At 33.7% G+C, this 24,371-nt stretch overlaps 3 protein-coding genes and 1 long non-coding RNA gene across 7 annotated transcripts; 2 read left to right on the forward strand and 2 right to left on the reverse strand.

Annotated features, from left to right (window-relative positions):
- The first annotated feature begins 4,801 nt into the window (after positions 1 to 4,801).
- LOC108222397 (uncharacterized) lies at positions 4,802 to 5,487 on the forward strand. Its single transcript, XM_064093236.1, has 2 exons — positions 4,802 to 5,141; positions 5,390 to 5,487. The coding sequence occupies exons 1-2, from the start codon at positions 4,802 to 4,804 to the stop codon at positions 5,485 to 5,487; spliced, it is 438 nt and encodes a 145-aa protein (XP_063949306.1).
- Positions 5,488 to 8,184: 2,697 nt separating this feature from the next.
- On the forward strand, positions 8,185 to 10,884 carry LOC108222437 (uncharacterized). Its single transcript, XR_010291841.1, has 4 exons — positions 8,185 to 8,442; positions 8,982 to 9,118; positions 10,196 to 10,317; positions 10,573 to 10,884. It is a non-coding gene; the product is annotated as an uncharacterized LOC108222437 (long non-coding RNA).
- Positions 10,885 to 11,108: 224 nt separating this feature from the next.
- On the reverse strand, positions 11,109 to 14,509 carry LOC108222141 (calmodulin-binding protein 60 A). Its single transcript, XM_017396047.2, has 6 exons — positions 14,390 to 14,509; positions 13,763 to 13,815; positions 13,115 to 13,602; positions 12,594 to 12,748; positions 11,884 to 12,087; positions 11,109 to 11,792 (listed from the first exon to the last, which is right to left on the reverse strand). Exons 2-6 carry the CDS (start codon positions 13,795 to 13,797, stop codon positions 11,358 to 11,360), a joined length of 1,317 nt encoding a protein of 438 aa, XP_017251536.1. The 5' UTR covers positions 13,798 to 13,815; positions 14,390 to 14,509; the 3' UTR covers positions 11,109 to 11,357.
- Positions 14,510 to 17,055: 2,546 nt separating this feature from the next.
- LOC108219785 (calmodulin-binding protein 60 A) lies at positions 17,056 to 23,418 on the reverse strand. Of its 4 annotated transcripts, none has more exons than XM_017393299.2 (7): positions 23,123 to 23,418; positions 22,954 to 23,032; positions 20,358 to 20,410; positions 19,752 to 20,239; positions 19,095 to 19,249; positions 18,144 to 18,344; positions 17,056 to 18,042 (listed from the first exon to the last, which is right to left on the reverse strand). In XM_017393299.2, the coding sequence occupies exons 1-7, from the start codon at positions 23,335 to 23,337 to the stop codon at positions 17,572 to 17,574; spliced, it is 1,662 nt and encodes a 553-aa protein (XP_017248788.1). In that variant the 5' UTR covers positions 23,338 to 23,418; the 3' UTR covers positions 17,056 to 17,571. The 4 variants fall into 4 exon arrangements, with proteins under 4 accessions (XP_017248788.1, XP_017248787.1, XP_017248789.1 ...); XM_017393298.2 differs by having other exon boundaries at positions 19,752 to 20,242; XM_017393300.2 differs by having other exon boundaries at positions 20,350 to 20,410.
- Between the last annotated feature and the right edge of the window lie 953 nt (positions 23,419 to 24,371).

Below are 24,371 nucleotides of genomic sequence, written 5' to 3' on the forward strand. Positions count from 1 at the left end.
CTAATGCTTCCAAGTTTGAGCTGTCTCTTTTATTCTAGGCTCCTTAAATTATTTTCTTGTTTTTAAATTTTTGTACCCACTTTATTACAGTACTTTAAGTTGTCTGCGACCTTTATATTCGCATCCTGACATTGATGCTTTTGAACGATACACATGGGACGTTTTAATTTCCAGAGCAATTGAGCAAACAAGTATGCATACACAATAACAGCAAAAGAACAAAAATAATGTGAGGGTAATTTTATCTTTGGGTTAATAATCAAGTGAGTCACCAAAGTGAAGTCGAAATATCAAGTTGGTCACTGAACTCAAAACCGTCTCAAATTGATCACTGAAGTCAATAAGAGGTATCTTTAAATATGAACTCATGGAGTAAAAATATTATTTATAGTGCTTTATATATTATTCTTGAATGTTACCACAACTAAGTACGAGGTTATGACTTCTAGTATTTACGATAATATAATAAGATTTTATCAAGTTTATTTATTATTTATTTTTTATTATATAGTTATTTTTTTTGCTTTAATTAAAAATAAATAGTAAACAAACTTGATAAAATTCTAAGTACATTATGATAAATATTATAAGTCATAACCTTGTACTTAGTTGTGGTAACATTCAAGAATAATGTGTAAAACTCTGTGAATAATATCTTTACTCCTTGAACTCGTATTTAGTGATACATGTATCTGACTTAAGTGACCAACTTGAGACCGTTTTGAGTTCGGTGACCAACTTGATATATCCAACCCACCTTGATGACTCACTTGATTATTAACCCTTTTATCTTTTCATACTTTTTGAGCTCTGAACATAATATTTCCATTTTTTATGATACAATGCAACTACAGTAAAATTTATGAGTTTAATTGATTTTAATTAGCTCTTATTTTTAATAATAATAAATTATTCTAAATATACGACAATCACATCAATTAAAATAAATCATATATATATATAGAACAATCTAAGGTTCAAACAGGCCGTTAGTTTTTTCTTCGGAGAAGAAATATCTGTACTCTCTGCTAGTTTACTCGATTTATAAATTTTTTCAAAAATTTTATTTAAGATATTAGGGTTAGTTATCAGGTCGGTCACTGAAGTAGGCTTAATGTATCAAGTTGGTTACTGAACTCATCAAGATGGTCACTGAAGTGGTCATAAATATCAAACAAGTACCTTGAAATATGATTTCGAGCAGTAAAAATATTATTTATAAAGTTTTACACATTATTTTTGAATGTTACCAAAACCAAGTAAAAGGTTATGACTTCTAGTATTTAAAATAATAAAATTATATTTTATTAATTATATTTATTATTTATATTTTATTATATAGTTAATTTCTTGTTTTAATTAAAAATAAATAATAAATAAACTTGATAAAATCTAAATATATTATCATAAATATTAGAATTCATAACTTTTTATCTGGTTTTGGTAACATTCAAAAATAATGTGTAAAACTTTATAAATAATATTTTTATGACTTAATTACCGAAAAAATTATACAACTATCATGTTTTTTTCAATTAAACCATAATAGTATATTTGTTGCAGGATAATGCAAGTAACTTTAATTAATTATATTTAGAAAAACCCAATCTAATAATCCATAATCATGGTTAAGTTAAAATTAGAATGTATGCCTTGTATATCGTCAATTTATTAAATTAATTAGTATGTGAGTTTTATTAAAAATTTCTATCCAATTAAAAGGTCAAAATTCTAATTTGTATTTCCACAAATATAGAGCGAATCATAACTTATGTTTGCAGGTACTAGGTACTGTGTATATGTTGATAATTTTTCATGTAATTTTTATTTTATATATATATATATATATATATATATATATATATAATTTATAAATTTATTTGAACTCTTGATCGCTCTATGGATATTAATGCAGTATGGCTATGATAAATGTGTTTTGTTCGGATACAACCTACACAAGAACATATTATATTGATATTTTGAGATTTCTGCATGAATTTTACATGATTCTTAATAAATATAATAATTTTTCTTTTATGTATTTTGTTAGCAATTGTTTGGGCAATAAAATTTTATTAAACAAGTATTCATCTAATAAAACAAACAATTTATATGTTATAATTTTTGATAATAAATTTAATTCTTCAACAATATTAATATTAATATATGTAATTTTTCAAATAAGAGTAAATTCGTACTAATCAAAATAAAATGTAAACTAAATTAAATTAATTATTTATCCAACAATAATTTAAAATTATATTATGATGAACTCTAGTAATTCAAAAAAAAAAAACGAATTGTTTGGCGTGTGTATATTGGTTAGAAATTATTTAAAATTATAAAAAATTAATGATATTTATTAATGTTGCATAAGACATCTATTTAACCATGGTTAGAAATTATTTAAATTGGGTTCTCTCAAATACATTTTCTATTAGTTAGTTGCACTTTTCTGCAACAAAATTAGTTTTATGATTAAAGTGAAAAAATCACAAAAGTTTAATAGTTTTTTCGATAATTAAGCCTATTTTTATTGCTTGAACTCATATTTCAAGGACTTGTTTGATATTTATGACCACTTCAGTGATCATCTTGATACCGTTTTGAATTCAATGACCAACTTGATACATTAAGCCCACTTTAGTGACCAACTAAATAATTAACCCAATATCTTTTAAATAATATTTATCTCTCTTGTTACCTAGTAGAGTTTCGACACTTGTCCAATTTGTTGAGGCGGCGACAAAAGGGGACTCACGTTCATAGATAGATCAATAACTTTTTTTGTTATATATCCGGCTAATTGTGGTCTTGATATCATTATTCTGATTTTTAGTATATAAGTAGATTTTAATTATATGATCCGTTCTGATCCGATTGGATCTATCCGAACCCGATTTTTTTTATCTAGATCCGAATCCAAGTCTTATATTTAAACCTGAAAAAGTTTGGATCTGGATATGGATCTCAGGTATTTCGAACCGAGACTCGGCCCGAAACCCAAAACCCGGTTTAAACTCAATCCGAACTCGAAACCCAATAAAAACCTGATACAAAATATTATGTATATATGTGTTATATCTTAAATGTAAAGTATATATATTGAAATATTATAAATTATTAAGCATGAATATTAACATTTTATTTAATTTTATATGAGCAATACTAAATTTATATTCATTTCATCAATATTTTATTTTTCTCAATTATTTTGCATTATAAATATATGAATATAATAAAAATAATAAAATATAAATATTAAGTTGAATGATTGTATACAGTTTATTGTACTAAATGAAACCTGTAACACCCTTTTTTATATTCCTAAAATTTTTAAAAAAAGCAATCATCGCATTTTTTTATTGATATATAATTTGTTTTTTTAGTATCCGAATTAGACCCGAACCCGAAGCCGAAAAAACCCGACAGATCGGATCTGGATCTTCATTTTCCAGACCCGGAACCGGACCCGACCCGACCCGAAATATAATGAACGGACTTTTTTATTTATTTTATATAATTCGTTTCTTTCAATAATTTTCTTGTCAAAGATTTAATTGGGTTTAGTTTGTTTTTTTAATCTATAATTTATTGAAATTTATGATTTACTTTTTTTTTCGATTCAAGCAGAGCTCATCATATTCGAGAATTAATCGTCTATCTTGTGGTTTCGACTATCAGATCTAATTTATTTTTTTTCATTTTCTTCAGTTTACTTTTGTTTCATTTTTCGGCTTGTATTTTCGGGTTGTTTTATCTCATATGGTGAGAGGTTGTTTTCGCTTTCTGGTTGTAAGCGGTGTCTTGATTTTATGATGAAATTTTGCATGACATCACATTCTTGGTCGATAACTCAAACGATAGCTCCATCTATTCTATGTATATGATGAAAATGGTATGAATAATTCAACTACAATGCACGAGATTAATACATTTACTTTTATATGTATTTATTTTCGAAATATCGTTTAATTGTCTTTTAACGAGAACTTGTTATTAAAATTTGGTATTTGTTCGACTCGATCATTAACGTAGATGTCATATTACTTTTATTATTAGATTAACACTTTTGTTTCGAAAATATATATTCTTATTCATAATTATATTTTAAATAAAAATCTTAACTAATATTATTAATATACATGTCAAAAAAATTGAAATCATTTAAAAGCAATGATTATTATAATCCCTTCAAAATAAAATTTAGCGGACGGGTTTTGGTAGACAAAAAACTTTTACGATGAAACTAGCCTATTAATTAGGCTTTCAAATAATGGCACAAGTCAAGAAAATTATAAAATTAATAATGATAACCTTTTTAATCCATTTTTTAGTAGGAATATTCTCATAATTAAACTGGTTTTTTTTCTGTAATTTGAAAGTTTTAGAGGTGTATTCAATCGAGTTCTTAAAAAAAAACACTTAATTCATGAAACTCAGTGATATTCAGCTTGGAATTTAATAGATTATATATACTTTATGGATTTTAATTGAATATGACCAAATTTTTAAGTATAAATTAAAATCCTGATCGCCTATCATCATATTTTATCGTATAATTTAAAATTAGCCGATAATTCATTCGTCACTTTTTAATTATCTTTTAATATTTTTAAAATAAAAAATATATGTAATATTCACTCAAATTTTAATCAATTTGATTATGAGGAGTTAAAACCAACCAATAAGGACAAAGAATCGAACCTCCGAATCTCCTCCTATAAAACCAACGCACCCCTAATTCAAACCTTCGATTACACAAACGTAAGAAACAAGCAAACTGAGAGAGATTTCAGACATGGCCGTGCCTGTGCGAATTTCCAGCAAGTTCGAGCATCTCCTCCCCGTCGCCACCGTCACACAACCAATGCAAGAAGAGAGACAAGTTGATTGCTGCAGCATCTGTCTCGAGAGTTTCAGTGTGGGGCAGAAAGTGACGCTACTCCCATGCACGCATCTCTTTCACCGTCGCTGTGTGCATACTGCATTCAAGCATGATCACCGGTGTCCCGTCTGCCGGCGAGAGTTTCCGCTGTCTGAGCGCCACCAGTATGGGCTTCTGGGTCGCCCCCACCACCACCACCACCAGCGGCGGCGCTTGTTGAGTGATTTCTTTGATCTGGGGATCCCGCCTTTGGGTATGTACGTGACTTATATGCCTCCTTTCTTTTGACCTACTAGTTTGTCCTGTTTTTGTTTGGTTTTAAAATTTCTAACTCTTTTGTATAAACAATTGTTGTAGTAGTAGGAGTAGAGGGGTGATGGGTTTTTAGGCTTTTGATGAAGTTGAGGAGGAGGTTCTTGGAGGGATTCTGATTGGAGATGATATTCTTTGGGGTTAGTGGATGGTTAAGAGAAGTTGAGTGATCTTGATGTCGATTTTTAGGAAGAGGGTTTTTGGGGTTTTTAAGGAAGCTGTGCTTTATTGATGAACTTGAGGAGGAGGTTCTTGGAGGTGTTCTGATAGAAGATGATGTTCTTTGAGGTCTAATGGATGGTTAAGAGAACTTGATGATCTTGATTTCGATTTTTAGTGGGAGGGTTTTTGGGGGTTTTGAGGAGGCTGTGGTATATTGATGAGGGCTCTTGTGATTTCTGACTATAGAGCTTGTGTTGTGCCTGAGAGTTTTCGAGGGTTTGAGGAAGATGGTGTGCTGAGGATTCAATGGATGAATGAAGTAAGTGGGGTGTAATTCTTGATTGTGACTTTAGGTCTAAGAGTTGTTACGGTTTTAGGGAGCAGATGGTATGTGGAGAGTGGAGAAGAGGGATATATGTTGAGGATTAATGGATGGTTAAGAGAACTTGAGTGATTTTGATTTTGACTTTTAGTATGATGGTGTTTGAGGTTTCTAGGAAGCTGTGCTATGTTGATCAGGGCTCATGTGATTTTTGACTATGCTTGTGCCTGAGAGAGTTTTTGCTTATAGAGCTTCTGCCCGAGAGTTTTCGAGGTGTTGAGGAAGATGATGTACTGAAGATTCAATGGATGAATGATGTATCTTGATTGTGACTCTAGGTCTGAGAGTTTTTGAAAGTTTTAGGGAGCAGATGGTATGTTGAGATGATTTGAGTGGTTTTTGAGGTTAGTGATGGACTTGAGAAGCTGTGTGTCTGGGAGGTGTTTAGAAAGCAGATGCTATATCGAGTGGAGAAGGGAAGTTGTACTAGAGAGTTGATGGGCTAATAATGAACAGGAGGAGGAGATTCTTAGGGGTGTTTGTGTTTAGATGGAAGATGATATATATTGAGGATTAATGGATGGTTAAGAGAACTTGAGTGATCTTGATTTTGACTTTTGGAGTGTGTTTCAGGTTTATAAGAAGCTGTGCTGATCAGGCCTCATGAGTGTGAACAGAGAGAGAGGGAGGGAGGGAGGGGGGGGGGGGGGGGGGAGCTAGAGAGTGGGAGATAGAGATAGAGAGAGAGGAGGGGGGGGAGGGACAGGAGTAACTAATTTCCTAGGAAACATTGTATGTGAGAGTGTTTGAGGTTCTTGGGAAACATTGTATCTGATATATTTGAGGTTTTCAGGAAGCAGTGTATGTGAGAGATATGAAGGTGTTTACGAAGCAGATAGATGCTATCAGCTATCACGAGTGTGAACAGAGAGAGCTAGAGAGGGTGGAAGGGAGAGAGAGAGGGGGGGTGGGAGGGAGAGAGAGAGGGAGGGGGAGAGAGAGAGAGAGAGAGGGAGATAGAGAGAGAGAGAAGGGGAGGGGGGGGGGGGGGAGGATTTGCATTGATATCTTGACAACCATTGTTTAGTACTTGCTAGGATGCTCTGCAATTCTATGAAAGTGCAAAACAATGGTTTCCGGGCTTCTTTAGTTCTTCAAAGAACTAAAGAACCTTCGACTAATGACCCAATATATATAATAGACTCACGTTCAAATGAAAACCATATTAACTTGAGAATCCATGACAATCATTGTTATGCACTTTTTGTTTGTACTGCTCTGCAGTTTTTTGAAAGTGTGCTACGATGGTTCTCGGGGGTCCTCCACACGTGACTCTATTATATATATTAAATTATCTGATACATAATTTTATTACTATATGTTGATATTACTGAAAAAAAAATTCAGTTATGCTGTACAAATTGGTTTTGCTTACATACTTCTACAATCCCTGTGGTATAAAGAACTGACCATTACAAATATAGTATTATGGCACCACGGTATAGTTCCCTGCCTTAAACATGTCAGTGTTTGAAGTGACTTGATCTTTATAAAGCAGTTACATACACTTTGGTGAGTCTAAGCATGCTGATCTGTACTAGTTGATGTCTTTAGATGATTGAGAAACAAGGATATACTTTAGTTCCCGAAGGCCTCAAGGACCTGGAGCAACGGTTATCGTCATGAGTGATCAGGCTCGGGGATGCATCATCCAATCCTTGGTGAAGTAGACAATAAGGTTTGCTGTGTTGGTATAACTCGACTGGGCTAAAGTTGATCCGTGCAAAAAGAAAGGCACAAAAACAATGGGCTAAAGTTGATCCGTGCAAAAAAAAAGGCACAAAAACAATGGGCTAAAGTTGATCCGTGCAAAAAAAAAAGGCACAAAATGGGCTAAAGTTGATCCGTGCAAAAAAAAAGGCACAAAAAGTATACGTGCAAAGCACAAAAAAGTGTATACAGCAAGTGCAAAAGCACAATAAAATATTCGAGCATACTTTGACAGGCGGCCTATAAAGTCAAAAAACTGAGGTTGGACATGATTGGCGGTGCCCCATGTGGCTTCCTTGTGTACTGATGTAAAAATACGGCCCCTTAAACTGCGGGCCTGTCCAGCGCACTTGGTTACAAGGTCTGGTGTGATATCTGAAGCTTTCCACGTGTCATGAATTTGAAGCACTGCTGTGCAGAAAAACAAGGCTTGGTGACCAGGTACATGTACCCTGTTGGATTAGGGTCTTGTTACACAGCACTTACATGCTTAAGGCAGGTTGTAGCTTACTTGTGTTTCTGTTTACCTTATATGTAATCTGAATTTTCTTTATCACTGTTACATGTGCAAGTATGAACTTGAAATCAACTTTATTTTCAGCATAACTGTTTTTTTTTTTTTTTTTTTTTTTTTGGGGGGGGGGGGGGGTAACTCCGCCTATGTCACTTCACTGACACAGCCGGTCCCAAGCCCGGATAAAGGAGGAGGGTGGGTTATTTCAGGTGACAGAGAAAAATAGAAGTTATCAATCAGTCAAGTATCTTAATATTAGTTTCGATGACCCTGCACAAGATAATTAAGGCCTCGATTATGTAACTATTAACTGCATGTTCATTACTGTTTATCCTGACTGGTTTCTCCATTTCAGGACTAACATTAAGATCAGAGGTCTCCACTCAGCCCAGACTGGAAGGGCTGCTTTGGCTTTACTCAGAGGGCTTATCAGGCTGCTGAGGTGATTGCTGCTGTTAACAAGATTAATCGAAGGTATACCTAATTACATACGCACCATAATTATGTTAGCTGTAGTATACCTAGATCAAGAAATTTCTGAGTTTGCCCAAAAATTAAAGCAGTGGTTTTGTGTGAATTATTAGATCAAGCATGCTCTGTTGATGTCATTGAGCACTGATTTATATGGTGTTTGCACTTACTTTTTTGTGATGGAACTATATTGTTTGTTGGCCATAAAATTGAATAAAATGAGCTCTGATTGATTTTTGATCTTTTCTTCTGATTGAACACAGTAATATAGTTCCAGAGTACAGCTTCTCGGATGCTCGTGGCCCATACTTTAGCCCTTGCTCCTGAGCTAGCTATATCACATCAGAAATCAAAAACGATAAGCTCAAGTAGTGAATAAGCTAAAAAAAAAATTACTTATTTCATTGACGAGGATTCGATTTTATTAGAATTTTATAGAAGAATGTCGTGGCACTTTCCTGTTATGGCTGCAATGGCCCGTGATATTCTAACCATCCAAGCTAGTACTGTAGCTTAGAGGCTGCATTTTCTTTTTATGGCAGAGTTTTAACTGAAAAACAAAGTCGTTTAAACCCACAAGGACCTTCTGGCTGCAGCAAAAAGAGTACAAGATCAGGAATCTACTGATGATGATGAATTGTCGATAGAGCGAAAATGCTAGAGATTCAACCTAAAAAAGGTAACAGCAACTGTATTGTATTAATTTCCGGTTTACCAGATCATGTAGCAGCGACTAGTTAACTGCAATCATTCAGGAATCAACCTAAAAATGATAATTTCTTGTTGTTTTTCATTAAAGATTATTTCATCAGATCATGAGTTTATATATGAATGCGTTGCTGAAGTGCTCCTAGACTGCTGTTGAAATTCTGGTCTGCTTTTAATTTCTGGACTTGTCAAATTCTGGACTGCTGCTGACATATTGAACTGTTGTTAAAATTCTGAAATCTGGACTGCAATACTGGATTTTGAATTACTCAAAAGTTTGGACTTGGAAATCTGTCCAACTCGGAAAATCTGGAATCTGTTTAATGTTTTTTCCTTGTGCTATTATATTGTAAACTGACTGGAAATGCATTGTTACAGTCTTCCACAGATAGTTCTGACTTTCTGCAATTAAACTGTGTATTTCCATCTTAATGATCACGATACTTCTACATATATTTGCTGAATTTCTGCTAGTATCTGACTATGCTCATAAATTTAAGCAATAAGTGCAATAAGCACAATAACACTGAGGGCCTTTCCGGTACTTGGTTACAAGGTCTGGTGTGAAAACTGAAGCTTTTCACGTTTCATAAGTTTGAAGCATTGCTGTGCAGAGAAAACAGGCTTTGGTTACCAGGTATATATGTACCTTGTTTGATAAGGGTATTGTTACACAGCAATTACACGTTCAAGGCAGGCCGCAACTTATTTGTGTTTCAGTGTATTCCTTATATGTACTCCACATTTTCTTTATGGCCTGTTACATACAAGTATGGACATAAAATCAAGTTTATTTTCAGCGTAACTGTTGTTTTTTTAATAAAAAACAAAATTCAACTTTTTTATGTTGGGGCGTGGTGTGGTGGGGGGTTCTTATTTTCTCAAGGTTATGCAAACATGTGACGTAATTGGCAAAGAGCAAGGAAAAAGTTATGGATCAGTCAAGTCTGTTAATATTAGTTCCAATAAACCTGTACAAGATAATCAAGGCCTTAAATATGTAACTTTTAACTGTGTGTTCATTACTGTATTGGTTTCTCCATTTCAGGCCTAACATTGTGATCAGAGTTTTCCATTCAGCCCAGACTATAAGGGCTAGCTGCTTTGGCTTAATCAGAGGGCTTATCAGGCTGCTGAGGTTATTGCTGCTGTTAACAAAATTAATCCAAGGTATATTGCATAGACAATATAATTATGTTAGCTGCACTAACCTAAAATTAAGAAATTGTTTTGTGTAAGTTACTAGATCAAGCATGCTCCGAGGATGTCATTGAACACTGACTTGCACTGAGTTTGCACTTAATTTCTTACGATGGAACCATAATTGTGTTTTTACATATGTGTGTAAGCTGATTTGTTTGTTGGCCAAAGAATTGAAAGAAATGAGCTTTGATTGATTTGTGATCTTTGCTTCTGATTGAACAGTAATATAGTTCCAGAACACAGCTTCTTGGATGCTCGTGGCTTAGGAGCATGTGAGTTAAAAAATTTGGAATCTATTTCTTAAGTAAGTTTTCAAGAGTTTGTTCATGGAAGTTCACGGAAATATGAATATGTGCAATTTATTTATGGTTGGTGACAACATGTCCATGGTTATTTATTCGGCTGATTATATGCTCCTTGATATCTTTTTGAATGAGTTGTTGCTCCTGTAATGACACATGAACTTTCGAAGATTTAGTGTTTGTGTTATTATTTTGGGAACACGGAATGAAAGTACACGAGCGTGGTGATTTAGTGTTGTGTTTGGTTTATCCCGGGATACATGCATAGATAATTATATATATAAATAATATATATTAGATATATGCATATTTATATGTTTAAATATACAAATATTTATATATTGTATATAAAAATATACTTTAAAATATAATATTATCACGTATATCATTATTTATTTTTATATAGTATCACAATAACACCGACACCAGAAGTACATGACACTAAAATGCCCAACATAAAAATACATGAACCCTGAGTAAAATGATTTTGAGTTCAACATTTTATATATATGAAACATGAAAATACATGGTAATCATCAGTACATGACAAACAATTAGTGAGGTCTATGCAAAACCAAACAAAGTGGAAGAAAATATACTAACATTCTACTACCCTGAACCTGCACCTATCTTCATCTGCAGTTCCTATAAGACTAGTTCTAAATTATCATGTATGTAACTATGAATTAATCTTTTCTGCACATGTCATGAGATCTTCTGTCTTTTGTTAACAGAGGTTCCAACCCTTTTCTTCATCACAAAGAACCTTGAAACACAGATAATAAACCATGACAGTTTAAGCTTTGATTTCCTTTCACGTTGATTGTTGAAGGTCACTAAATTCAGAAATTCTTCCTCATAATGGGAAATAGAGTATGTTGGACTGCAGAGGCCTTGTTCATGAGATCTCATTGGACTTGATTTCCCAATGCAATTAATACAGATATTGTATGGTGGACTACCTGCTTGCTCCCACGTATCGAACAACGGAGAATCCCAGCTGATGAATTGATTAGAATTTCCCTTGACTGCTGACTCCAATGCTAGAGGAAAGCATTCCATGAGAGAGTTTAAATCGTTATATGTGCTCACCTTTTCCCCCTGACCAAGCGCACGTACTACCAAATTTTTTGCATTCTTCTGCTAAAAAAAAAAGAAAGAACTCAAATGGTTTAGATTTTACACAGAGAAAAAGGGACAAAAATGTTTGTATTGAACGAAAGACACATGCCTTTTCATTATCAGATAGCCTATGAAAAGGAAAGTACTGGTATTCCTTGATTAATCCCTTCACTTGTCGTATAACATCATATACAACACCACACATTTGTTGTGAATTGGGATCAATGTACATGTAGACCTTGGCTTCATCAATTATGCATGTCTTTGCATGGTCTGTTACTCCCTCCAATGCCTTGGAGTTGAAATTAAGTATCTGAACATAAATTACATTTTCTGATTTAATATACATAGAAGCACAACAAAACTGCAATAGGAAAATGCCTGTTTATGTACATACATTAACAGCTATTCAATGTTATTAAGTATTAACTAGCACAATTGACAAACACTGAACCCTCGTGCTTGCCCTTTTTGTAGCAAAAAAGAACAGATACTTGTTTCGTCGAATCTTCAGATTGCCAAGGTTTTATATTATGTTGTTAGTTGTAAGTCCAGTATATTGTTCTTCTTTGAGGTTTGGAGTACGATAGGGACAGTTATTAGCCATATGAAGAGAGGTAGGAATGAGAGATAGCCTTCTTTCTCATTAATTATCTTATATTCTTCCCCAGCCCAGTTTACCAATTTAGTCTCTTAATTAATTTTTCTCCTATGAAATCTTGTAGTCTAAGGCCAGTAATGCAGAATTACCATAGTAGCACACAGACAATATACACTGAGAAGAAGCTGAAATACGATGAAAGAAAATTGCAAATTTACCTTGTGGAGTCTCTGTGGATTTGTGTTGAGGAGTACTAGAAGATCCTTTACGGTTTTGACCTCTACATCATTCAGACGTTTTGTTGCGACTTTCCCAATACAGTTAATCCGTGATACTTTATCAGACAACAATGGAATATTTTTCTTTGCATATGCTGAAAACGTTAACAGAATATGAATAAGAAAGTTTACTAGCCTAGACCTTACAAATACAGCTGAACCGATGCTTATTCAATATGCAACAGTCTCAGCTGAACCTTATCAATATTATGCTTATATTTGCTACATTGTGGATTCATTTCTAATCAGCTGCTAATACGTAATCTGGTGGACTACCTACCTTTATTTTTGAGCCAGATGTTGAATCTAAACTCCTTCACAGTGTTTGAGGATTCAGTGGCATCGGGTAATAAATTCAACCTGTCAACTGCCTTCGATATATGGATTTGTTTGTGTGTGCATAGATGATATATCTCCAACACTTTAGACTAAAAAAGCATATGAACATCTGAACTACTTACATGTAGTGCGATTATCTTTAAGATCGAAGGATTCCGTCTCTGCTGGCTCTATTGTAGTTCCTGGAAAGCTATCCACAGCTCTTGCCCCAAGGCACAACTTTGATATTTTCGTCCAGCATGAACTCTGTGTAAAAGAAAGATCATCGATGCTGCTGATGCCTTCTTTAAGCTTTAGGGTAGTAGTACCTTGAAATATGGATCTCTTTCCTTCCATTTTAGTAACAATCCTATTATTGAAGTCTTCTAATTTCCCATTGCATCCTTCATGTCCGACACAATCACCCCTCAGAGCCAGTATTTCAACCTTCGCTGTAGCTTCAGGTCCAGATTTTACGTCTCCTTTTAGGCCGTCAACTAAGGTTAAGTTGATAGAGATACCTCCTTCTCCTTCAATTTTATTGCCTGTGAGGAGAGGGGAACTGACATTTCGCGAGAACATGAGACGCAAGCTTCGTGCCTCAAAAGTATTCACTTGTCTCCTTAGATTGCTGGATGAAAGTAATATACTACTAATCAGTATTGCACTTTTAAAAACTAATCAAGAAATTTCTTTAGCAACTAACTGATGATACTACCCTGCAGCATCCCTCTTATTAATAAGAGGTCAAATGTGAAAAACAAGAAATTAAATAAAATACAAGTTCACACCCTGGTATGAGATGCAAGGAATTTTCGTTCTCCATATCAAGTGACTCTTTTACCTGTATACAAACACACCATGAATGGGATTATTAGGATGCTATTTTGACATATTTAACTTTCATATCTTCAAGTAAAAAATACTTATAAGTTACTACAGTGTTAATGAAATAGTTAACATATAAATGATTTTAACATATAAACAATATTAACTTATAAGCTACTTATAAGATTACCAATTTGGAAAACAAACAGGGCATATGCCTAATCTGGGTTCAAAGTTAAACTTAAACAGGAAAGATGTCAAGTTCCGCGGAGATCACGGTCTGAGACCACACACTGCCCCAATCGGTAAATAAACCATTTTTAACACCATAAGTAAAGAATCTGAATAACTAAACAAGAGAGAGTAAAGAATCCGAATATGCAAGCCAAATTCAGTAACATTGAAATTGCCAAATTGGTACAACAGATAATACCAGATAGATTTATGTTATTTTTTTTTCAAAACGTAGCATGCTGTGAAATTACAGAGAACATGGTGGGAGCCTGTTTGTTTTGTTATAAGTAACTTATAAGTAAAAAAAATAGCGAAAGCTACCAAAAAGACATCCGAAAAAAGTCTGGACTGACAACCTTATTAGAAGCTAGATCCTTGATGAGGAAGAGCCTGAGCAGAGCCGATATGTCCAGCCCCTCCCTTGAAAACAACAAAAACAAAGAACATTTAGTAAAGATAATCGTCAAGTAGAAATGACAAGGGGAACATTAAGTAGAAAGATAATCTTCATGACTACTACTATTGTCCTTAAGCTGTTCTAACTGTCCAGGAGCTGACATTCTCAAATTCAACAACTAAATCAATATACTTATACAAAGGAGAAGCGAGGGGCGTGTAGGTGGCGCCTCTCACATCGCTCCGTTCTATTTTTCTAATTTTCTGGAATTTTTGGATAAAAAATATCAAAAATTAGAACTACCATTTTTAGTTTCGGGTATATTAGAAGCAAGTTCCAAAATATCAAAAATTACCTTTTTTTAGTTTCGGGTATATTAGAAGCAAGTTTCAGAATCTGATTTTGTTTCAGATTATTTATGGAATATAGTAGTTTAAAAATTTTAATCTGATTTTGTTTCAAATTAATAAAAAATATCAAAAATTAGAACTATCTTTTTTAGTGGTATATTAGAAGCAAGTTTCGGAATCTGATTTTGTTTCAAATTATTTTTGAAATATAGTAGTTTGAAAGTTTTAATCTAATTTTGTTTCAGATTATTTAATTATGGGAAAAACAAATTATTTATGGAATATAGTAGTTTTAAAGTTTTAATCTGATTTTGTTTCTGATTATTTAATTATGGGAAAGAGTAGCACACAAGTCTCTCTGCGCCTATAAATACCTTTATAGATCGTAGGATTTTGGATCATCTAAACACAACCTCTTCTCTCTCAATACCACAAACCTACCTCTCTCTCCTGATAGTTCTTTTACTCGATTTTTAGAGGAGAAGCTAGGAGCGTGTAGGTGGCGTCTCTCACATCGCTCCGTTCTATTTTTTCAATTTTTTGGAATTCTTGGATGAAAAATATCAAAAATTGAAACCACCTTTTTTAGTTTCGAGTATATTAGAAGCACAATCAATACAAAAAAAATGGAGGAAGGTGACAATGTAAGAACATGATTACTTTTCAAAAAAATAATAATAAATAAAATTAAGATTCGTCATACTTTAAATTGTTAATTACATGTATAAATTTATTTTCATTTTTTCACCATGAATTATAGTCTAATTTTGCAATTTTATATATTAGTATTGATATTATTTCAAGATTTTTACAATATAAATTTATTTTATCCTACAAATATTAATTTTGAAACATTAATATACTTTTTATAGGCAACCACAAAATTATTTTATTCTACAAATATTAATATTGAATATTAATATAATTTTATAGGCCGCCGCAACGTGCGGTTTCTCAACTAGTTGTTATTAAACTAATTCTGTGATTGAGTCAGTTGTTGCACTTACTATAATGACTGAATATTAGTAGTAATGGATATACAGATAGAGTGTTGTTTATATGCACAAAATATGCATTATGAGTAAACAGAAGCGCGTTGTTGTGGAAAATATGTAACGCTGCTACTGCAACAAAAATAGATTGCAAACCCACACCCCAAAAAACAGTTGTCAGTGTAGGAGTTTTCCTCCTATCTTGCATTTTTACTTTAATTTTCCTTTCTACTTTTTATGAAATGCTCATTATTAAAAATACTTATTTTGCAAAACTTCTAAAATAAGTATTTTTTTTTCCTCTCCGAAAGATATATGATATTCCATATTTTTATTAAATTTTAGACTTAATTGCTAGATCCTTTATCCATGGCACACGAGACTTGATCCCGAAGATATTATTATTATGTAAGAATTTATTTATAACCGAAAGATAGTTTTTAATATATTAGTTTGGGGAACTGCTTAATAATTTATGATTTATTATGTATACAAATCATTAATATAATAATAAATTTTTTAAATTTATTTTAAGAATTATTATTATATATATTTATAAACTCAAATTTCAAACACTAGAATAAATCCATGAGTCAAGTTTCACGTTATAAATCAAACCTTAACCTTAACTTGTAAATTTATTACACAAATGATACAAATAAGTTGATTTTGATCTATAACTTGGTATTTAGATCTCCTTAGCTGACTAAAATGGGAAAATTCAGCAAAAGTTTTTGAACATTTAATCGCATGGATGTCAAGTAAATCGTATAATGAGTAATGACCGTGGTTTGTATAGGTTAAATCAGACCGGTAAAAGATCGAAACAAATAATCATTAATGAGTAATGACCATGATTTGTATAGTTTAAATCAAACCCGTAAAAGATCGAAATCGAGGGTTGGATACTGAATCTGGAGAGATTCTTGCAGTAGTATGGTGTTTCCTAGAAAAGATGAACAAAAAGACAGAAGAGTATAGTAACACAGGATCTGTTAAAACTTAGCATAGAAGCATGGCACAGTAACATCAGAGATAGCCAAGTTCCCAGCTACTTCCTTTTGCTGACAAGTGGCTGAGATGATCTTGTGAATATTTGCATATCAAATCGACAATGGCTTTTTCTTCCCACCGACTCCCTAACAGTGATTATTAGTGAGGCATTGAAGCCTGTGTTCCCCTCAGTGATTAGCAAGGCTAGATCAGTGTACAAGCAGGATGACAGGAGAGTAATGGGAAAAAAAGAAGTTGTTCTTGCTTAATTCTACTGTATATACTTAATGTAACACAAAGCAAACCTGTTTTGCGTTATAATCATTAATTCAATTTACAAATGAATATGTACAAGAACAAGCCTTGCTGAAAAATAACTTTCTACGAATTCATTGATATCTAGCAGAGGTGAAAACAATTATTTTGTTTTGTTTTCAGAAGCTGTAATCTACAGACTACTAACTTGGATTTCCGCCATGGCAGATAGCCCAGAACTGGAAATGCCCCGTTACTAACAGCATTACTATCTTCCCTTTTGACAGTGTGCTTACTGAACCTAAAGCTGGAAGAGTTTCATCTTTAAACCAGGCTTTGAAAGTTGCATCAAGAGTCTGGAGAAACACCTACATGCTCAACAATATATAAAGAATAAAAATAATGAAGAATTGTTGTCTATATTCTCCTGTACCAATGCTGCGTCAAAACACATTGCTCTCTGAAACTGCACACATAATCATCGGCAGAACCTATGAGACTAGTCATAAACTATTACCAAACTCTGAGTTAATTGTTCCTTTCTGCCCATGTCATGAGATCTTCTGTCTTTTGTTAAGAGGACCCCTTTCCAAGGATCCATCCCTTTTTCTTATCATGAACCACCTTGAAATACAGATAACAGGGATAACCCTTTTCCATGACATTTTAGGATTTAGTTCTAGTCTGAGCCTTTCAGGTTGATTGTTAAAGTTCATTAATTGCAGAAGATCATCAACATAGTGGGGAGGACTGTATATTGGGTCACCGAGGCCATGCTCAGGAGAGCATATCTGACTTGATTCCCCTATGCAATTGACGGGCGTACGGATACCATTTGATGAAGCACCTGCTTGCTCACACATATCGAGCAATGGATAATCCCAGATATATTGACTAGGACTTTCTATCATTGTTGACTCTGATATGCGAGGAAAGCGTTCTATGAGAGAGTTCTCATCATCAGATCTGCTTACCTCTTCCCACTGATCAAATGCACGTGCAACTAACTTTTGGGCATTCTTCTGTAATGAGTTAAAAATAACATAAAATACATTAGACTCGAAAGATTCTTTAAAAAAAAAAGAAGAGATATTGATGTTTTTAAGATATGGGAGAGACATGCCTGTTCATCATCGGATAGCATACTCATAGGAAAGTATTGGGATTCCTTAATTAATCCCTTCACTTGTCCGATCACATCAAATACAACTCCATTGTTTTGTTGTAAATTACGATCGATGTAAATGTAGACCCCTTCATCAATTAAACATTTCTTTGCATTGCCTGTTATTTCCTCCCATATCTTAGACCTGACATTGAGTATCTGCACATAATTTTATGATCACGATCCCCGGCTATAGCAGGCAACAGAACATATATTATTTGTTGTGAATTGTGATCATAACAAGAGTCCAGAGAAGGCATCACTTGCGTTTATTTTAATATGTTTTCCTGTCCATAATGATTATTGATTGATGAATTTACACAGAAGTGCAAGGAACAGGCATGTGGATAGACATACTAATGTGTCTGTAGGTGATACAGGATACTCACAATATCCATGATAATTTTAGTGAATTTTTAATGGCAATAGGTTCTTGCACAGTTGACTAAAACTGAACCATCAGATTGTACATGTCCTCCTTTTATCAAAACCGAAGAGCTTTCTTAAATATTCAAGTTACCAAGTTTTATAATAGTTGCAACTATTTGGATAACAACAATAGTTATGGATCAGGTATTTTGTTCTATTTTTTGATTAGAAGAACAAAAACTGGACAGTAATGAGATTAATGATGAGGGGGTGCGCTTGAGATGTGAAGAATATAAGGAAGATAAGAAAGGATGATAATTGAGTGATTCTAATTTGTGGAAAGCACTGAGCAATAATCATACTCATCTTTCTCATTTTTTTTGTCTCGTATTGTTTCATAACTCACTTTACTAATCTAGTTCTTATTCATTTCCTTCATATTAAAATCTTGCAGTCACAAGACAGTTTACCTACAGTAGCACACAGACAATATGCACCTAGAAATAGCTGAAATGAGATGAAAGAGAATTGTAGACTTACCTCGCGGAGTCTTTTTGGATTTGTATTGAGGAGTACTAAAAGATCCTTCACAGTAAATATGCTTTGATCATTCAGACGCTTTCTTCCATGTTTGCCAATATGTTTCAGCCGTGATACCTTATCAGGCAAAGATGGTACCTCTTTCTTCTCATTTGCTGAAAAATTAACCGATTCTGAATGTTAATTAGTGCACAGGAGAGTGCTTCAAAAAAACAATTTCTTTTATTATGATTGTAAGTTTCAACCGGCAGATGAATTGCCGGAGAAAAGCAGAAAGTCTATGCCTTACAAACAGATATGAAAGCAGAAAGTCTAGGCTTACAAACAGAGATGAATATGCAACAATCTCAGCTGAACCTTATCAATATTATGCTTAATCTTGCCAAAAATTTAATTCACTTGTAATCAGCTGCTAAAATGTAATCTGATAGTAATGACTACCTATGTTTAATAGTAAACCAGAAGTTGAATCCAAATTCCTTTAAAAGAATTTGAAGATTCAGTTTCCCTATCCAGCTACTTATTATATTAGGCCATCATGTAATGAATGTAACCTGTCAATTGTCAGATGGCTTCCATAAATGGTCCATATTGATGTGTGTGTGTGTGTGTAAAGAAATTCATATTGAAAGTGATTTGAACTTTGAAAGTACTCACATTCAGTGCGATTGTCTTTAACTACGAAGGATTTTGTATTTGCTGGCTCTATTGTAGTTCCAGGAAAACTATTCACAGCTCTTGCCCCAAGGCACAACTTCGAATTTCTCATCCATTGTGAATTTTGTGTGAAAGAAAGATTAGTAATGCTGCTGATGCCTTCTTTAAGCTTCAGGGTAGTAGTACCTTGAAGTACTGATTTCTTTCCTTCCATTTCAGTTACAATTCTGTTGTTGAAGTCTTCTGATTTCCCATTGCATTCTCTATGACCAGCATAATCACCCTCAAGAACCAGTATCTCAACCTTCGCTGCAGCTTCAGGTCCAGTTTTTACAACCTCTTCGGTTAGGCTGTCAACTAAAGCTAAGTTGATAGAGATACCTCCTTCTCCTTTAATTTTACGGCTAGTGAGGACTGGGGAACTTATATTTTGCATGAACTTCAGACGCAAGCGTCGTGGCTCAGAAGTACTCCCTTGTTTACTTAGACTGCTGAGGAAAAAGTGATTTAATATTTAGTAAGATAAAAACCACTACCTTAGAGGTTACACTATTGACAAAAAACTCAGGCACACAAACTCAAATCTAATCAATAATACCCCCACACCATTGTATATGATGCATGAGATTCTCTTGTACCGATTCAATTTCCTCTTTTACCTGGATACAAACACAGCATGAATGTAATTATTTCTGCTGCCATCATGATTATCATAATCTGCAATATATATGTAATACCTGGGGTTTTAGCTTTTTAAACTTGTAAAAACTCAGATATAAATTTGTCTATAAAATTTGCATGACACAGAGTAGAATGAATAATCTAAAAATGAAAACCACAAGGTTTGAGAAAGGGTAAAGCAGGATAAAGCAGCTATACTCAAGTGATTGTCAAAATCCTTTAGAGGTAAAGAAGTAGAGGTCAAAATCGTCAAAAGGGTAGTAAAAAAGCACCAGAACAAGCACACACATACCTCCACTTAGGGCTGTTATTCGGTCCGGGCGAGCCGAGTTTCGAGCCGGGCATAATTCGAGCCGAGTTTTATTTAGTCGAGCCGAGCCGGCTCGTTTAAGAAAACGAGCCTAAATCTTTGCCCGAACTCGACTCGTTTATTTTCACGAGTCGAGTCGAGCTGGCTCGTTTAGCTAAACGAGCCGAGTTTAACGAGTCGGGCGAGCCGGCTCGTTTAATTTAACACTAAATCGAGCCTAAAACGCTACCCGAATCCGACTCGTTAATTTTCACGAGTCTAGCCGAGCCAGCTCGTTTAACGAAACGAGCCAAAACCTCTGCCCGGACTCGAGCTCGTTTAACTAAACGAGCCGAGCCGAGCCCATCAAAACGAGTTCGAGCCGGGCGAGCTCGTGAGCTGCCCGGATCGGATTACAGCACTACCTCCACTCCAACATAACTTCCAATCAAAATTTATTTTTTGGATGGGAGTTGATAAACGTAGGGCCAAAGGCCAGAGTTATATATATTTAACTTCAACACATGTATATATCAGAAGTTATGTTTTATTTCTAAAATAATAATACAAACAACTTGTAAACATATGAAGTAAATAAAGATAATTGTATTCCCCTCTGTCGCCATAGATATCATCTTATTGAACCTTCATTTGGTCTCTTATATAGATATAATACTATGTAGTGTCAAAAATCAGAAGTTTAGACATCTCCAAAGATCTTTTTGCAGGGGTTGAGCACCCTTTAAGACGATATACATACATGATATAAAATAGTACATATTTAAATGTGCAGAAAGGAACTCGACTGTCATGTTTCTTAACATATGAATATGTTTAAAGTTTTTTTTTGTCACATGAATATGTTTAAAGTTTAAATATGAACTACCAAGAAAAAGAGTTTAAATATGGAAGACTATGCAGCAGAATATCAAGTTCTAGCCTCTGAAGAGGGGTGCCAAAGCAAGTCCAATGTTTGTGCTAAAATGGATGGAGCTTTGCTATAATTTAGGATCAAAAAGTGAGTTTTTGTGCAAAAATAACACCATGTCTCTCATGCATTGTTCTAAATCTTGTTTCATATTGAACTAATGTCCAAATCTACCACACTTTTAAATACAAATTTAAATAACTTTTAACTAACTGACACTTTCAATTTTTATCCATTTCCCTCCCATTTTTTAACTTTTTGAAAGTAACATTTATATCACAATCTATCTTTTGTTCTGTATATATCACAAATCACAATATTGTGCTATTTTAGCACAATTTTTTTTTGCTAAATATTAATTTTTATAGTATGAACTCCACTACAGGATTAAGAAGGGTATACCCCAATACGAACACGAAGATCAAACAATGACAGAGTCCAAAGAGACCAGCAACAACACCCCACCAGTGGAAAGCCAGAATTTAACTACAGAAGAAGAGCTAAAAATGTCTAGTAAAGGAGAGAAGCCATGCTCAGGTGTGTAGCAACAACTTTGTTAAAATTACCACAATAGTTAGATTACCATTGGAGGAGTGAATTTCAGTTTCTGTTTTATAATATAGATATAGAAAAGCCCACCATTGGACTTGCCCTCATGTAGTCCTTCAATTAATTTTAACAATTTCTTTATAGATTCAAATAAAAGAAACCGCCTTAATGAATAAAGTGTGCATACATCACACTCTACTCGGGCTTTATCACGAGTCAGACATATCTACTAGTGACACATACCGCACATATGTGCCTACGCCTATACTACAAAATTTACTCGGACTTTATCACGAGCGAGACATATCTACCAGTGACACATACCGCACATACGTGCTTATGCGTATACTACAAAATCTACTTTTGTTCGGTTTCCGTCTAAGGAAAGACATCAGGTTCCACAAACAGAAGTCTAATGTAGTAAATAAACTGAAAATAACGGCATAAAGTTAAAGAATCCGAATATGCAAGTCGAATATGGAAACAACAACATAGTATTATAATTGGGCAGCGGTCCACAGCCATTAATGGCTGTGGAGCCGAACACATAGTTTTTGGGCCGCTGGACCAGGATCATAATAAAATTTTAATATGTCCAGCGTTTTTTAATGGAATCCCCGTCCAGCGCTAAAAAAGCACTGGACATATTAAAATTTTACTATGATCTATGTTAATTAACTCGTCCCTGGCATATAACTGCCAGGGACCCGGACCCATTATAATTAAACATAAATCAAGAATAAATCGGGACTTACAACTTTACGAACTAAATCCCCCATGACCGGAACAATAACACGCTCTATAGTCCGTACAATCAACAGCTCCAGCCTCTCCCTTAAAAAACAGCATCAAAACATAAAACATCAAAGAAATTTCAGACAACTACAAAACCAAGTACGAGTGTGTAAATATATGTTTACTTACTTGCTGATATGAATGATTCTCGTCAAGTCATCATCTTCACTAGTGTTGTTCTGTTGTAAACCCATGTTGTTGGTGGGCCCAGCTGGCTGTTTTGACATTCTCGGATTCACTAACCGTCTTACTACTACTTGTGTTCTGTTGATGACACACAGTATATGTGTATGTGTGTAGATATTATAGACGCGAGAAAACCGCGTGGGTGTGGAAAAATACATTACTAAACTGCAAGCACACACAGAGGAAACACTTTTTGATGTAGGCTTGCTGCTTCTCCTCAGGTCAACCCCATATCTTTTTATTTTAAGTTATTATTGCTTTCTGTTTTTGGTTTTAAAACTAGATAATTATATCAAAAATTAATTGCCGTCTTCTCTTTGTTGTTATTGTTAGTTGAAAGGATGGTATCATATATGACGTGGTATGATATATATAATGAGAATTCGATAAGTATGTTTAAAAGTTTTATAAGATATAATTTTATATATTAGTTGAATATATTTCTATTTGAAAACAAAAAAATTTGATGTATTATATTTTTATAGAAATCTTAAATCTCTGTCAAATAATGTAAAATGATTATAAAAGTATTATGGGTTTGATTCAAGTTCGAAGGTTATTATGAGATCGCATCTATGATCGATTGTTCAGAACAGTCAAATGAAAACCAATCGAACGAAGATAAGTTTATATATTCAAATCATTTTAAAATCTCTAGATTGCCTTTCAAGAAGAAAAGATTCAATAGCGATATTTTTCGACGTCTGTCCAATTTCGATTGTATTTATAAATATCGTATGTCCTTAAAAAGAGAGAATAAGTGAAACATTGACTTTGAAAAAGTTTTGATAGTACTCTAATAATTTTATATTGTTATTTTTCTGGCAAAAAAAATATCTTTGATTTAATATTTCTTATACTGAAACTAAGCATAACGAAAATATCGTTCATCCCAAATTTTTTGTCACATTTATTTGTTAATAGTTTTTGATATTTTTAAAATCTTAAATACTCTGCATCATTTTTCTGGTTTTATTAAATTTTAAGTTTCTACCCATAATGTAGTTCCGTGAATGTATTTCTAAGAGCAACTCCAAGAGTTGCTCCACCGTCTCCCTATAAAAACTATTATAATAAACACTCTTAACCTATTTATGCTTAGAATGAGAGTGATGACTCCAACAGCTCTCCTCAACATCTACTTTAGTCATTTATAAAAGGGACAGAAATATCTGAGGAGGAGTGAAATGAT

The sequence above is a fragment of the Daucus carota genome, chromosome 5, assembly GCF_001625215.2.
Source record: "Daucus carota subsp. sativus chromosome 5, DH1 v3.0, whole genome shotgun sequence".
NCBI lineage: Eukaryota > Viridiplantae > Streptophyta > Magnoliopsida > Apiales > Apiaceae > Daucus > Daucus carota.